The following is a 14,019-nucleotide window of genomic DNA, read 5'->3' as shown; positions in this document are numbered from 1 at the left end:
CCCCACCATTACCATCCCCTTTTCGCCATATTTCTTCTAAAAGGTGGTACCTTTCCAGTTTCCATTCCTCAGCGTTCACTCTGTTTCCTATGTGTAATGTGTTTTGACTATGAATGAGACAAAAACAGGAAAAAAAAATAGACATTTTGAAAATTCAACTCAACAAAAAAGGTCTAGATTATTAAAATTGTTAGTATTTTTTTTCATTATTTATCATAAAACATTTTATTGTGTTAAATTAGTACATTGACTGAAAATAGTTTTTATTATTTAATGGAACTTATTTAACATACAATAATAATTTTTTTATATTATTTTATAATAATATAAAATAATTTGCTGGCGTTATTCACATAACACGTCTTAACGGTTTTTTGAGTCGATTAGCGTGATTCCCTCACGTAATTTGTTCGTTTAACCTCATAGCCCTACTCTCGAGTAAGGGTATGTGGGTCGGTGAAATTTTATTTCACAGCGTCGCATCCCGGATTCCAGTGTCATCGCTTTCTCAAAAAAAAATTCACATAACATAGATTTCAAGTTTAAACAAATGATTTTGAATTTAAAACACCAAATAAGAGTTTTTTTTTTAATAAAGTTTTTCAGTAAGTCGTCACTAATATTATTCAACTTAACAAAGGTTTAAATTTATTTAACTAACAATTATATTTTTTTTCATAAAAACATAAAATAATTAATTGAGTTTATCTGACTTCAAACGAATAATTTGGAATTTAAAAATATATATATATATATAGATATATATATTTTTATCTGCAGTCAAGAACGAAAACAAAAAATAGTATTATTTGGGGGCTCTGATAAGGAAAGAACTGAGTCAACTTACTAATGTTGGGTGCGGCCCAAACCAAACAGACCTGGTCCAACCAAACCAGGTTACTTCTCTTGACCCAATTGATGAAAAAAAGAGAGAATAAAAAGGAGCCCAGTTTGGGCTTCTGGGGCTCTGCATGTGCCTCATTGCCTTCGCCTCTTTCTTTCTCTCTCTCTCTCTCTCTCTCTTTCTCTTTGTGATCGATAAATCCGGTGACCACGCGACCAACTCCTCTCTCTCTCCTCCTACTGCTCCTCCCTCGCCGCCGCTGACCCTTCTCCGGCGACCTCCTTCCCCCCGGAGACACCCCTTGACCACCCTTCCCTTCTCTTCCCAGAATGCCCGCACAGAAGCGGCCGCACCCCCAGGACGCCCCTGATGCTTCCTCATCCCCCCCTCCCCCTCCTCATCCACCGACGCCGCCTCCCCTGCCGCAGCTCACCGGAGAGGAAGACCTTCCCCTCGGTGGCTCCGCCTCCTGTGGATCAGCTCCCCGAGACTCCGCAGGTGAAGGAAGGTATGTCTCCCTAGCTCCTTCTCTTTCTTGCTTTTCCGGCTCGCATCGTATACGATGCTCTTCTTCTTGGTTGTGGTTCAGAGTCCGATGCGGATGATGGCAGTGCGTCTTCTCCTAGCGAAGCTGGCAATGATGAGTACGTCGTCTGCTTCCCCTTCTCTATATCTGTCTCGTTCTCGTTCTTTCTCTGCTTTGTGTGCGTGTTTGAGGTCTCTGTTTGGTTTCTTGCGGATTCTTGATTGGTATTGCTGTGATGGGGGATGTGAGGTGTGTTTGTTCCTCTGGTTACGTTCTTTTTTGGAGGTCGATGGAGATGAACGGAGCTCTCTTGTCATATGTGTTTATATGTGTTTTTTTTAGCAGATTTCAGTTGTAATTTTACTGTTCAATTGGGTTTTATAAGAGCTTTGATTTCTTTGGGAGCATTGTAAAATGCATGCTAGACTGTTTATGAGATCAGTTGGTGGATGTTCTTGCGTGTAGCTAGGAAAGATTGAGTATTTTTGTTGGCGTGGCAGCTGAACGACTTTGTCAGAGAGGATGAGTTATGGAGTTGTGATTTCTGTGTGGGAATTGCGGTGGCTTACACTAGCTGGTAGAGGTTTGATACGAATGGTATTGGTGAAAAAGAATGGATTTAGTGGAGGTGGGATGGTCGTTTGTGCTTGTGCTTGTTCTGGTTGTGGAGAAATTGGATAGCGCATGGAACGAGGAGTTTTGTTATTTTTGGTTGGTGGCTTTTCTGTTGCAGCACCATGATGGATGCTTTTCGTTCGGTTGAGTTTGGTTCTCTACACACGGAAAGGTTCTTTCCTTGTGTTGAACCTGTGGACTAAATAGGCAACGAGATCAAGGTCTGCCCTTACCTTACTAGCCTAAAACTAATTGAGGGTGGTTGGGAGATTATCTTGGTGATAACTGAGTACTGTTTGGAGTTAAAACTATCAATTTGATCATGGTGTAGCATGCCATTTATTGTCTTTATCAAAGAATACGCAGAGTAATGCTTGTTGCGGATGGATGAATAGTGACTGTGGTTGAACCCAAGCTTCTAAGGCTATTTATTATTGCTTTGCCATTACTGTTACTGTTAATTATTTGATATATTATATTTTTTATGGGAATGGAAGGAGTTGGGTCATTCTTGTTGTATTATTGTCCTCTGTTGATTGCTCGACTCTATACATCCATTGATTCATTCTTTCAACTGAAAATTTGGGACATAGGATCTATGTAATACCCATCAGAATGTCTAATGTTTATATCAAAGTAGTTTGTTGTTGTATTTCTTATCACTTAAATATTTCTTCTTGAAGCTTTGTTTGCAACATACATCGTGCTTCACTCATATTTCCTGTCAAGCGTCAGTTAGAAATGCCTTATCTACTTAATATTTCTAGGATGCCTATGTTGTTTTATGTTAACATTTCATTCTAATCCCCTGAACAGAGTTGTGGTGAAATCCACAAAACCTTCCATCATGAGCTCAAACTTCCAGGCATCCATAACGCAGATTAGAGGGCAGTAGAAAGTTGTATTGTCACATCCATCTGGTAGCTTTTCTGACAAAAAACCATGATCCTGGATGTTTCTCTGGAGTTAGCTGACAAAATGGCAGCAGCTTGCCACCTACGCAAGAAGTAGTAGATCATGGCTTCTTACTTTTTGCTTGAATGATGCATTTGCCTGTTTTATTATAGAATCCCGATGCATGGATTTAGAAAGATGGCCATACTAGAGTAAATGAGAATGCTAATATTATTCTTTTATTCTGATGGGGGTCTTCCTGGTGGTTTTTTCAAATTAAGGCCTCTGTCATTTGAAGCATATGAAAGACTCATTTTGTTAGGGTAAATTGATGTGCCCCATTACATGTCAAGAACTTTTGGTTTTGACTTTGATATTAGTGATAAAACACCAAGAAGGTGCTTAATTAGTTTTTGTTTGCAGTAGTTAATTTTAATCCGAGCCTTATGATGGTATTTTGGACGCTTCTATATCACCAGGCCTTGTGAATGTTGAACCATCTTCTATTGATTGAGCTTATAGACTTTTGCATTCTTTTGTACAGCCTTTCCATTTTTGGGTTGTTGAATTTGATATTGTGATCATTTTTCATATGTAAATTATTTTGCACTTACATTCCTGGGTTGCTTAAGGCTCCCACTCCCACATGCTTGTTGTCAAAATGAAATGATCATTGTACTGATATTTGTCTTAATCAGCAGATTTATAATGGTGAAATTATCTGAAATACGCAAAGAAGTGCAATGCCCTATATGCTTAGGTAAGAGTTTCTTAGTTTGATGTGATTTATAAGTATATGCATGTGCTCATAATTTACCGCATGTGCATTCAGTCACACCAACTGGATGTTCCTGACTGTTTTCTGAAAAAGCATTAATTGTTTTCAGAATGTTCCTGTTGGTCTTGCACCAAACATCATGCTTAAATTGTCGTCTCCAAGCAATATATTAAAACATCCCCAAATACATGGGGCAAGAGCCATGATTTAAATATTCATGTCTTAGCTTAAAATTATAGTTTCCAGTATGCGAGGTCATTTTTCAAATATATATATGTATGTTGTTATATTTTTTGGTATGTTTCATTTTGTCAGGGAAGAAAATTATTTGATCTGAAATTACTCCAATATCAGAGCCCCATCTATTTCCACACTCTATCTTCCTTTTCACTGTAGCAGTTTATAAAAAATAATTTTAAAAAAGCACGATTCTTTGTTTACCAGCGTAAAATGTAATATTAGAAATTTTATGAACTCTGAAACAGTTGCATTATTATCAATAATACTGTCGTTCAGAGAACTTGTATAGACTTCTACTCGGGAAGAGCCAAACTTTTTTTGAGACACCCTAAGCCAAATTATGGTACACTTGGCGTGCTGTGCATTACTCAGTGCACATGCTTTTACCGCAGTCTTGAGATTTGATGTGACATAGTTTGAACTTCTAAAAAATGTGTAGATATAGTTTTGTAAGTGTTATCTGAGCCAACAAGAAGTGCTGATTGGTAGAGTACAACTTCTCTTAGAGCCATCAAAGCCATATTTCATAACTCCAAAGATTCTCATAAAGTTTTTAACTTCCTAAATAAAATCCTTTTGTTCATACATTTGTCCGTTTGTCAGGGATAATCCGGAAGACAAGGACAGTTATGGAGTGCTTGCATCGCTTTTGCAGGGAATGCATCGACAAATCTATGCGTCTTGGGTATGCTATCTCCTACTTATTTTTTTCTTGAATACATTTTTGGTTCTGAGTTTTCGAGTGCATGGTTTGATTGCAAACATTGCAGGAACAATGAGTGTCCAGCTTGCCGCACTCATTGTGCAAGCCGGCGCTCTTTGAGGGATGACCCAAACTATGATTCCCTTATTTCAGCTTTATACCCAGATATTGATAAGTATGAGGAGGAGGTACTCAAGCGATTGGCCTTCAAGTTTATTGTTTCTTGCTTTTTCTGCTCCGCTTTTGCTTGCTTTTTCTGCTCTTTTATTGTCTTGGCCTGAATATATATTCCTGTAGGAATTAGCTTTCCATGATGAGGAAAAGACTCGCAATAAGAAGGTAACATAAACATTGCTGTATGTGCTCAATAAAAGTGACTCTCTATCATGGAAAGCATGAGCCTTTCTCACATTTGATGATTTCTTTGTCAAGATTCAAGCATCAATAGCTGAAACTTTTCGGCGGCAAACGGAAGCACTTGGGCGGAAACGTTCTACAGCTAAAGCCACTGCTGTAGCTTTTGTAAGAAGATCAAATTACCGGAATGCTCATGGGCAAAGCAATTATTTGCGTGGCAGAAGTAGAACTGGTGGGCGTGACACTTCACTAGTATGTTCTGATGATGAGGAGGAGGAAGATGTGAATGGTAATGATGGTTGCAAAGATTCATCATCTGCTGATGAGCGCTCTCCAGATGTGAGGCCTAAGAGATGCAAGAGATGGAGTGGACCTCGGTCTTCACCAGCGAGAACATCAGCCAATGCTGATATTGGCTCAGAGGAAAATGATGATCTAGAAGTGAGCAGGGAAACAATGGGCACATCACCATTGATAGCAGGGAATGGGGAAATGCTTGCATGGGGCAAGAATGGTGCACGGAGCCAAACACGACATGGCAATGCAAGCGGGTCCACTGGTCGGTTTATCAAAGGTGGGCGAATGAGTAAGATGGTGGAGTTCCTTCGCAATTTAGATGAAAAAGATGCCGAGGTATGCTCATTAGTAGGAAATTTTTAATTTTTTTTACTAGCCTGGCTTATAATGATGGGTTACTAAGCTTAGTCTACCATTTCTTTTTCAGTTTGATTTGCATGTGACCCTGCTTCCTTTGGATGAAACCCTTGGGCCTCAGCTGGAACAACCTTACCTTTGCTGCAGACCCACCTTGTCTGTTAGACACCTTAGTCAAGTCAGTCACTGGTTACACTTACTTTGGATATTGAATAATCTTTTTAAATTCTCAAAACCAAGGGAAATGCTAATTCTGAATTTTGTTACTCATGAACTTTTATGCAGTTCATCGCTCTTCAATTATCAGTGCAGGCAGAACAAGTTGACATTTTCATAAAAAAGCCTCATGATTGTGCATCTGGTATAAATTCATCAAATTTTGAAGATAAACTGCAGTCCAATCCTTCAGAAGACAATCAAATATTATCAGCAGATGAATCTCTTGCTGGGTTGCATGCTTCTTTCAGTTTCCAGCAAGGTGATCTGGTAAGCCCTCCCAATCAACATAATGCTTCTCAAACTTCCCACCAGTATTCAACTCCTTTACCGGTATTCAACACTTTACAAGGATGATTCTTCTGTGGTGCATTTTCTGCAGGTACTGGTTTACAGATTGAAGTTGCCAAACCAACCAACTGCATGAATTCTCTTCATTTCCCTTCCTTGAGAAAACAACATTTAACAGCAATCTGCAGTTTATGTTCAGGAAATATGTATATACGAAAATTGTATACATATGAATAGAAGGTCGGAAGTTCAAGTGGTTTCAGTCCCTGACATCATTATGTGCACATTAGTTGTGAAACAGTCATTAAGATGTAATTGGTAGAAAAGATGCATTAGGGAATGACTTGAAGATTCAAGTGTGAAGTATGCTGCCAATTTTCTTCTCAATATGAAGAAGATTCAAGGGTGAAGTATGCTGCACTGTGTTTCTCTTGTGATTAGTTGATGTTTTGCATGATAATCTAAATTGACTGTGGCCCTGACCTGTCTTTTGACATATACTAGTATTCTGAATTGAGTCTGGACATTTCATCAAATGCTATCAATTTGTCCACTTCTCTCTCTCTCTCTTTCTCTCATTTGAAGGTAATTTTTCTTCCCAAAATTTTGAATCATTGGTCATCCCTTTTTTGGTTTACATTTTAATGGTGAATTTTCAGTCAACACTTTCAATCGCTAATGAGTTACTTTTGCACTGTGGTTTGCCATATGGATGCAATTATGACCAGCGATTTCTCTTGTAGAAGAAAATTGTTAATTTTTATTGAGTTTTTTACCCGCCACCTTCTTCAAGAATAACGAAGTCACTCGCCGCCAACCTCTGATTTTTTAATTATTACATTAACTTTTTTTAATTTTATTTTATCCGTCATCATGGGATCGTTTTTGACGTTTTAACTTTTAAATATATTGAATATTAGTGATATTTATATAAACAAAAAAGTAAAAATATAATTGTAGTCAACTATTGGGTTATTTAACGACACAAGAGTGTTAAGAGGAGAGCAATAGTTCGAATCCTTCCCAACATTACTATTTCTATACTGTTGGGACACTGAGGGTTACAAAGGAGGAGATTTTTTTAAAAAGTCCGTAAATCATCCTGGTCATCTATTAGTCAAATATATATATATCATTTTAACCCCCAAATTGAAACAGCAAAAATTGCCTTTGGGTGACATGCAGAATAGATTTAAGAGAGTAATATTTGGAAACCCAAGGCACAGGGCATGTAATTTCCCAATTTTCAAGGGGGGACAAGTAAAAACCTCACATTATAATATTGTGATGAACTTAAATTCCATTGAAACTGGTGCAAAGACAACACCATTCTTATTTAGCGATATGGTTTTCATGAAACGTACTTAAAACAAATTCTCTTGTTCAGTCATAAGCCTAGAAACAAATCCATTGACTATAAAAACAATCTGAAAGAACTTGATTTATATGAAAACTCTCATCATTTGAAGCATCAGTCCTCTTCATTCCTCTCAATTTTTGGTGGCATTCCCCGCCAAATTCCTGCTAACAAACTGCCATAAGCTGAGTGGACGACACTGGCAACGGCACATGGAACTGCAGTGAGAGGATTCCCAAAATGTTGATTTGCAAGCACTAATCCAAGCACTGAATTCTGCATTATAAAGCATATCAAAGATGAGGAAAAACCGAAAAAAATTATTTACAATCAAAGCCAGAGATTGTAACACCATAGTCCTGAACTAAAATTCAAATGATCTTACTGACCTGCATGCCAACCTCGATAGATATTGTGCGGGAAGAAGACACATCAATACCCATCATCCTTGAAAACAGATAGCCAAAGAAAAAGCCTAAGCCATGAAGCAAGCAGACAGAAAACACCACTTGCAAACCTGACGTAAGAATCACCGAGGCACTCTGAGCTATAGCACCACCACACAGAATGGCTACGGTCACTACAGCAATGAATGGCATTACAGGAGAAACAAACTCAACCAAGTTGTTGCAATACTGGTTCAAAATAGCACCAAATATAACAGGAGCAAGAACCACCTAAACCAATAAGATCCGATCACTTCAAATGGTGGGAGGAGAGCAGAACGAGCAAACACAAAATGAATATGATTCGCACACCTGCACTGTTGATGTAAAAAGGCCAAATTGGATCCACTGTAACAAATTGCCCGGCAAGTTTGGAGGTCAGAAATGGTGTCATTATCTACAACCAACAAAGAAATAGTAAGAGGGAGAAATCAAAGCAAAAGACTCAACTACAATAGAATGCCCAATGACAAAACAGAAGCATCAATACCACAGCGGCAAAGGTACTTGCAGCTGTCATCAGTACTGATAAAGCTACGTTTCCCCTGCGATTATTGTAGAGTAGAAATCAATGACCTCATGTAATTCAGGAATACAACAAATATGGTGCAGTTGGTTACCGTGCAAGATATGTGACAATATTACTAGCAGTGCCTGCAGAAACAACACGGCATGCTTAGCTAAAGCTTTAGAAGTTATAGTTGCAAAACTAATTAACAAGAGTTTCAACTTAGAGACCTCCAGGGCAGCAGCCAAGTAAAATCAAACCAGCGGCATAATGTGCCGGCAACTTTAACATCTTGCTCACGAAGTATCCCGATAGTGGCATTATCTGCAAACAATAAATTACTCAGTTTCAGTCATCAATGGCAACAAATTCTAAACTGAATTCTTCTTACCAGAATGTAGGAGACGAAAACCTCAACCACCAATAACATTATAAACAAGATCTTTTAGGTTAAAACGTTACAATATGACTCTGTATAATAGAAATTAGAAGTTATCTATTCAAGAAAACACAGAAAAGAAGGAAGTATCCTTCTTACTTCCCGGGCTAAAATGAAAAAGCATTGAAGTATCAAGGAAAAGAAGTTGAAAGACAAATTTATACGGCACAATAAAAGCACTAAATCAAGACACCACCATGAAAGAAATCAAACGTTCACAAGCAAGCAAAACATATCACCAAAGAAATTCAATGAAACATAATTTTCACAGAATTTAGCATTGCTATTCCACTAGCACATCCCAGTATCTTCAATTCTCACTGTTTTACAGACGCCAAAAGATTAAAGCCAACATGCACAAACAGAAACATTAAATCAAGACAATAGTAGAAAACACACACACGAGAATTAGTAAACAAGAAAAGAAGAAGCTTTTACCAAGAAATTTTGCTGAAATGTACTAATCAATAGTGCTCAACTATAACATTCTAGTTAAAAATTCACAGTTGATTCAATTAATAAAGGACAGAGGGAACCGTGTACTGGAGGATGAAGCCAGCGGCGATCTCCTTTGGCATCAAAAGCGCACCTTTGAGATCATCAAGCGTCAAGGTCATGCCCATACCTACACAAAATCACAATCAACGACCAATATCTCACTCACGAAGCTATCGATGAAGGAGAATACCAAGCATGGTGAGAGTGATTCCAAGGATCTGCCAATCGCGATGCACCCAAAGGAACGATGAGGGCTTACAGAGGCCAAGGAAGCACGCTAACGCCACCCACAATGGGAACCCCAGGGAGAGGATCTCTCCAGCGCGAACAATAACGTTGCGGACGTCCATGCTTCCGCCATTGCTACTGCTTAGAGGTGAGGGATTGGTGCTAGCATGGAGAGGAACAAGCAACGTCCGTCTACTGGTGCTGATTTTTCGGGTTGGGGTGGAAGAGGAGATGGAATGGAGAAGGGGGGAGTTGATGATCGGAGATCGGGAAGCATGGAGTCTGGCTCTGGGCAGTGGAGAAGGATGTGGAGCTCGGAGAAGAGCAGCCATGGTCTCGCTCTTCGGTGACTATTTGACATTTTTTAACCGGGGTTTATATGAAAATCAATAAATTATGTGCTAACGGCCTTAGGTCAATTGACACCGAATCCCTTACGAAGGGCTTTCGTCTTGAGTATTGTGGGTATTAAGTGTGTCTCCCCACGTGCCTGCCCCTTGATTAGACGCTCATCGTACTTTAAAAAAAAATTATGTAATTTATATTTTAGTCCCTACTTTTAAAAATTGTCCTATCAATTCTTTTATTTTTTTTCTTAAATATATGCTTTTTCAGATTATGTTCAATTTTTTTTTTTTGGTATTTTTATTTATTTTTTTCTTTAAAATTTTCAGTGAATATATATATATATATATATGCATGTTATTAGCGAAACAATTTAAATTGGCCTCTATTATTTTAGTCACTCAATTTTAAAAAATTACAAATTGATCTTTTATTTGTAATTTTTGTTACAATTTAGTCGTATGAATATACATTGTTAATTACGATCATATGACATATGTCAACTCAGAGAAAAAAATATGTTATGTAATATGTACATGTGATCACTATTAAAGATATATATTCAATTAACTCAAATTATAATAAAAATTAAAAGTAAAAAATTAAATTATAATTATTTAAAATTGGATGACCGAAATATAAACACAAAAAAAAAAATGAAATTGTAAATAGGGATAATTGAAATTGTTTACCTGGTACTGCATACAAAGAAAAGTGCTCCAACATCTATTATTATAATCTATGGTATATATTTTTTTTCTATTATAACTCTTAGTACACGTATTCTGATATTTTATAAATATATTGAACATTAGTAATATTTATATAAACAAAGAGGTAAAAATATCATTTTAGGCCCAAATTGAAACAGCTCAAATTGTCTTATGCAGAGTAAAATTAAAAGAGTAATATTTGGAAAACCATGGCACCGGGAATGTAATTTCCCAAATTTTCTAGGGGGGCTAGTAGAAACCTCACATTAAAATATTGTGATGAATTTGGATTCCAATGAAACTAGTGCAAAGACAGCACAATTCTCATTAGTGATATGGTTTTCATGAAATGTACTTGAAACAAATTTACTTGTTCACTCATAAGTCTATACACAAATCCATTGACTATAAAAACAATGTGAAAGAACTTGTTTCATCTGAAAACTCTCATCATTTGAAACATCAGTCCTCTTCATTCCTTTCAATTTTTGGTGCCATTCCCCGCCAAATAACTGCTAACAAACTGCCATAAACTAAGTGAATGAAACTGGCAACGGCACATGGTACCACAGTGAGAGGATTCCTGAAATGTTGATTTGCAAGCACTAATCCAAGCACTGAATTCTGCATATAAAACATACCAAAGATGAGGAAAATCCGAAAAAAAGTTATTTACAATCACATCCAGAGATTGTAACTCCATAGTCCTGAACTAAAATGGAATGATCTTACTTACCTGCATGCCAACCTGGATGGATATTGTGCGGGAAGAAGACACATCGATACCCATCATCCTTGAAAACAGGTAGCCAAAGAAAAAGCCAGAGCCATGAAGCATGCAGACAGAAAACACCACTTGCAAACCTGATGTAAGAATCACCGAGGCGCTCTGAGCTATAGCACTACCACACAGAATGCTTGCAGTCACTACAGCAATGAATGGCATTACAGGAGAAACAAACTTAACCAAGTTGTTGCAATACTGGTTCAAAATAGCACCAAATATAACAGGAGCAAGAACCACCTAAACCAAGAAGATCCTATCACTACAAATGGTGGGAGGAGAGCAGAATGAGCAAAAACAAAATGAAAATGATCACACACCTGCACTGTTGATGTAAAAAGGCCGGTTGGATCCACAGCAACAAACTGCCTGGCAAGTTTGGAGGTCAGAAATGGTGTCATTATCTACAACCAACAGAGAAATAGTAAGAGGGAGCAATCAAAGCAAGGGACTGGAATAGAATGCACAATGACAAATCAGAAATTTCAATACCACAGCAGCAAAGGTACTTGCAGCTGTCATCAGTACTGATAAGGCGACATTTCCCCTGTGATTATTGTAGAGTTAGAAATCCATGACCTCATGTAATTCAGGAATGCAAATATGGTCCGGTTAGTTACCGAGCAAGATATGTGACAATATTACTAGTAGTGCCTGCAGAAACAACACGGAATGCTTAGCTTAGGCTTTAGAAGCTATATTTGCAAAACTAATTAACAAGAGTTTCAACTTAGAGACCTCCGGGGCAGCATCCAAGCAAAATCAAACCAGCGGCATAATGTGCTGGCAACTTTAACATCTTGCTCACAAAGAATCCTAACAGTGGCATTATCTGCAAATAATGAATTACTCAGTTTCAGTCATCAATGGCAACAAATTCTAAACTAAATTCTTCTTACCAGAATGTAGAAGATGAAAACCTCAAAAGCCAATAACATTATAAACAAGATCTCTCGGTTAAAATGTTACAGTATGACTCTGTGTAATAGAAACTAGAAGCTATCAATTCAAGAACACACAGAAAAGAAGGGGTTATCCTATCCTTCTTACTTCCCGGGCTAAAATGAATAGGCATTAAAGTATCAAGGAAAAAAAGTTGAAAGAATAATTTACACGCCACAATAAAAGCACTAAATCAAGACAAAACCATGAAAGAAATCAAACGTTCACAAGCAAGCAAAACAAATCACCACAGAAATTCAATGAAACATATTTCCACAGAATTTAGCATTGCTATTCCACTAGCACATCCCAGTATCTTCAATTCTCACTGTTTTACAGATGCCAAAAGATTAAACCCAATATGCACAAACAGAAACACTGAATCAAAAAAATAGTAGAAAACACACACACGAGAATTAGTAAACAAGAAAAGAAGAAGCTTTTACCAAGAAATTTTGCTGAAATGTACTAATCAATAGTGCTCAACTATAACATTCTAGTTAAAAATTCACAGCTCATTCAATTAATAAAGGACAGAGGGAACCGTGTACTGGAGGATGAAGCCAGCGGCGATCTCCTTTGGCATCAAAAGCGCACCTTTGAGATCATCAAGCGTCAAGGTCATGCTCATACCTACACGAAATCACAATCAACGACCAATATCTCATTCACGAAGCTATCGATGAAGGGGGGAATACCAAGCATGGTGAGAGTGAGGCCAAGGATCTGCCAATCGCGATGCACCCAAAGGAACAACGAGGGCTTACAGAGGCCAAGGAAACACGCTAACGAGATCCACAGTGGGAAAGCCAGGGAGAGGATCTTGCCGGCGCGGATAATAATCCGGCGGACGTCCATGCTGCCGCCGTTGCTACTGCTTGGAGGTGAGGGATTGGTGCTAGCATGGAGAGGAACAAGCAACGTCCGTCTACTGGTGCTGATTTTCCCGGTTGGGGTGGAAGAGGAGATGGAATGGAGAAGGGGAGAGTTGACGATCGGAGATCGGGAAGCATGGAGTCTGGCTCTGGGCAGTGGAGAAGGATGTGGAGCTCGGAGGAGAGAGGCCATGGTTTCGCTCTTCGCTCTTAGGTAATTATTTGACTTTTTTTTTTACCCGGGGTTCATATGAAAATCAATAAATTATTTAAATTATTTTTTAGTCCCTACTTTTAAAAATTGGCCTATTAACTCTTGTAAATTTTTTTCTTAAATATCTGCTTTTTCCTTTTTTTCACATTATGTTCATATTATCATTGTTATTGTTTTGACTTTTTGTTGTGGTATTTTATTTTATTTTTTAAAATTTCCAATGAATATATGTGTATATTACTAAACACTACTATAAGAAAGGTGATGCTATATTTTTATAGATTTTTTTATAATAATATATATGTTATTACTGTTTTTTATAGTAGTTTAGAAACCTAAGACTTAAAATGATTAAAATTAAAAAACTTTATGAGAGTGATTAAAAAGAATTTAAAATATATTCGCATTTCTTCCTAAAGACAAAAGAGTTCTCTGAAAGTGTTAAAACTCTGATGAGTCAATAATTTTTTTTTTCAGTTTAATAGAGATATCATAAACAAATGATTATTTTTTACAAATTTGATTTTGCTTGGCTCACCCTTCTCCTCCCAT

General features: G+C 37.5%; 3 protein-coding genes across 4 annotated transcripts; 1 reads left to right on the top strand and 2 right to left on the bottom strand.

Annotated features, from left to right (window-relative positions):
* Positions 1–988: 988 nt before the first annotated feature.
* On the top strand, positions 989–6,654 carry LOC120267954 (putative E3 ubiquitin-protein ligase RING1a). Of its 2 annotated transcripts, none has more exons than XM_039275634.1 (10): positions 989–1,352; positions 1,434–1,488; positions 3,581–3,639; positions 4,501–4,582; positions 4,668–4,788; positions 4,898–4,939; positions 5,033–5,590; positions 5,682–5,789; positions 5,897–6,097; positions 6,210–6,654. In XM_039275634.1, exons 1-10 carry the CDS (start codon positions 1,214–1,216, stop codon positions 6,252–6,254), a joined length of 1,410 nt encoding a protein of 469 aa, XP_039131568.1. In that variant the 5' UTR covers positions 989–1,213; the 3' UTR covers positions 6,255–6,654. The 2 variants fall into 2 exon arrangements, with proteins under 2 accessions (XP_039131568.1, XP_039131567.1); XM_039275633.1 differs by having other exon boundaries at positions 3,578–3,639.
* Positions 6,655–7,416: 762 nt separating this feature from the next.
* On the bottom strand, positions 7,417–9,945 carry LOC120267766 (probable sodium/metabolite cotransporter BASS1, chloroplastic). Its single transcript, XM_039275446.1, is given in 9 exon segments — positions 7,417–7,751; positions 7,865–8,152; positions 8,234–8,257; positions 8,259–8,318; positions 8,412–8,466; positions 8,542–8,575; positions 8,660–8,753; positions 9,405–9,493; positions 9,557–9,945. Coding segments are annotated over 9 exon segments (1,176 nt in total). The 5' UTR covers positions 9,927–9,945; the 3' UTR covers positions 7,417–7,589.
* Positions 9,946–10,945: 1,000 nt separating this feature from the next.
* On the bottom strand, positions 10,946–13,461 carry LOC120267768 (probable sodium/metabolite cotransporter BASS1, chloroplastic). Its single transcript, XM_039275447.1, has 8 exons — positions 13,077–13,461; positions 12,923–13,011; positions 12,175–12,268; positions 12,057–12,090; positions 11,929–11,983; positions 11,757–11,840; positions 11,389–11,676; positions 10,946–11,276 (listed from the first exon to the last, which is right to left on the bottom strand). Exons 1-8 carry the CDS (start codon positions 13,444–13,446, stop codon positions 11,115–11,117), a joined length of 1,176 nt encoding a protein of 391 aa, XP_039131381.1. The 5' UTR covers positions 13,447–13,461; the 3' UTR covers positions 10,946–11,114.
* Between the last annotated feature and the right edge of the window lie 558 nt (positions 13,462–14,019).

Source organism: Dioscorea cayenensis, chromosome 8, assembly GCF_009730915.1.
Source record: "Dioscorea cayenensis subsp. rotundata cultivar TDr96_F1 chromosome 8, TDr96_F1_v2_PseudoChromosome.rev07_lg8_w22 25.fasta, whole genome shotgun sequence".
Lineage (NCBI taxonomy): Eukaryota > Viridiplantae > Streptophyta > Magnoliopsida > Dioscoreales > Dioscoreaceae > Dioscorea > Dioscorea cayenensis.
Note: the sequence above shows the minus strand (reverse complement) of the source record. Positions and strands in the feature narration are given on the sequence as shown.

Excerpts from the sequence above, each read along its gene's own strand:
- LOC120267954 (XM_039275633.1), top strand. The coding sequence starts at position 1,214 with ATGCTTCCTCATCCCCCCCTCCCCCTCCTCATCCACCGACGCCGCCTC. Across the intron at positions 5,790-5,896 it reads CTGTTAGACACCTTAGTCAA|TTCATCGCTCTTCAATTATC; the intron begins GTCAGTCACTGG and ends ACTTTTATGCAG. Across the intron at positions 6,098-6,209 it reads GTTTCCAGCAAGGTGATCTG|GTACTGGTTTACAGATTGAA; the intron begins GTAAGCCCTCCC and ends CATTTTCTGCAG.
- LOC120267768 (XM_039275447.1), bottom strand. The coding sequence starts at position 13,446 with ATGGCCTCTCTCCTCCGAGCTCCACATCCTTCTCCACTGCCCAGAGCC. Across the intron at positions 11,841-11,928 it reads CAAGTACCTTTGCTGCTGTG|ATAATGACACCATTTCTGAC; the intron begins GTATTGAAATTT and ends TGTTGGTTGTAG. Across the intron at positions 11,277-11,388 it reads CCATCCAGGTTGGCATGCAG|AATTCAGTGCTTGGATTAGT; the intron begins GTAAGTAAGATC and ends TTTTATATGCAG.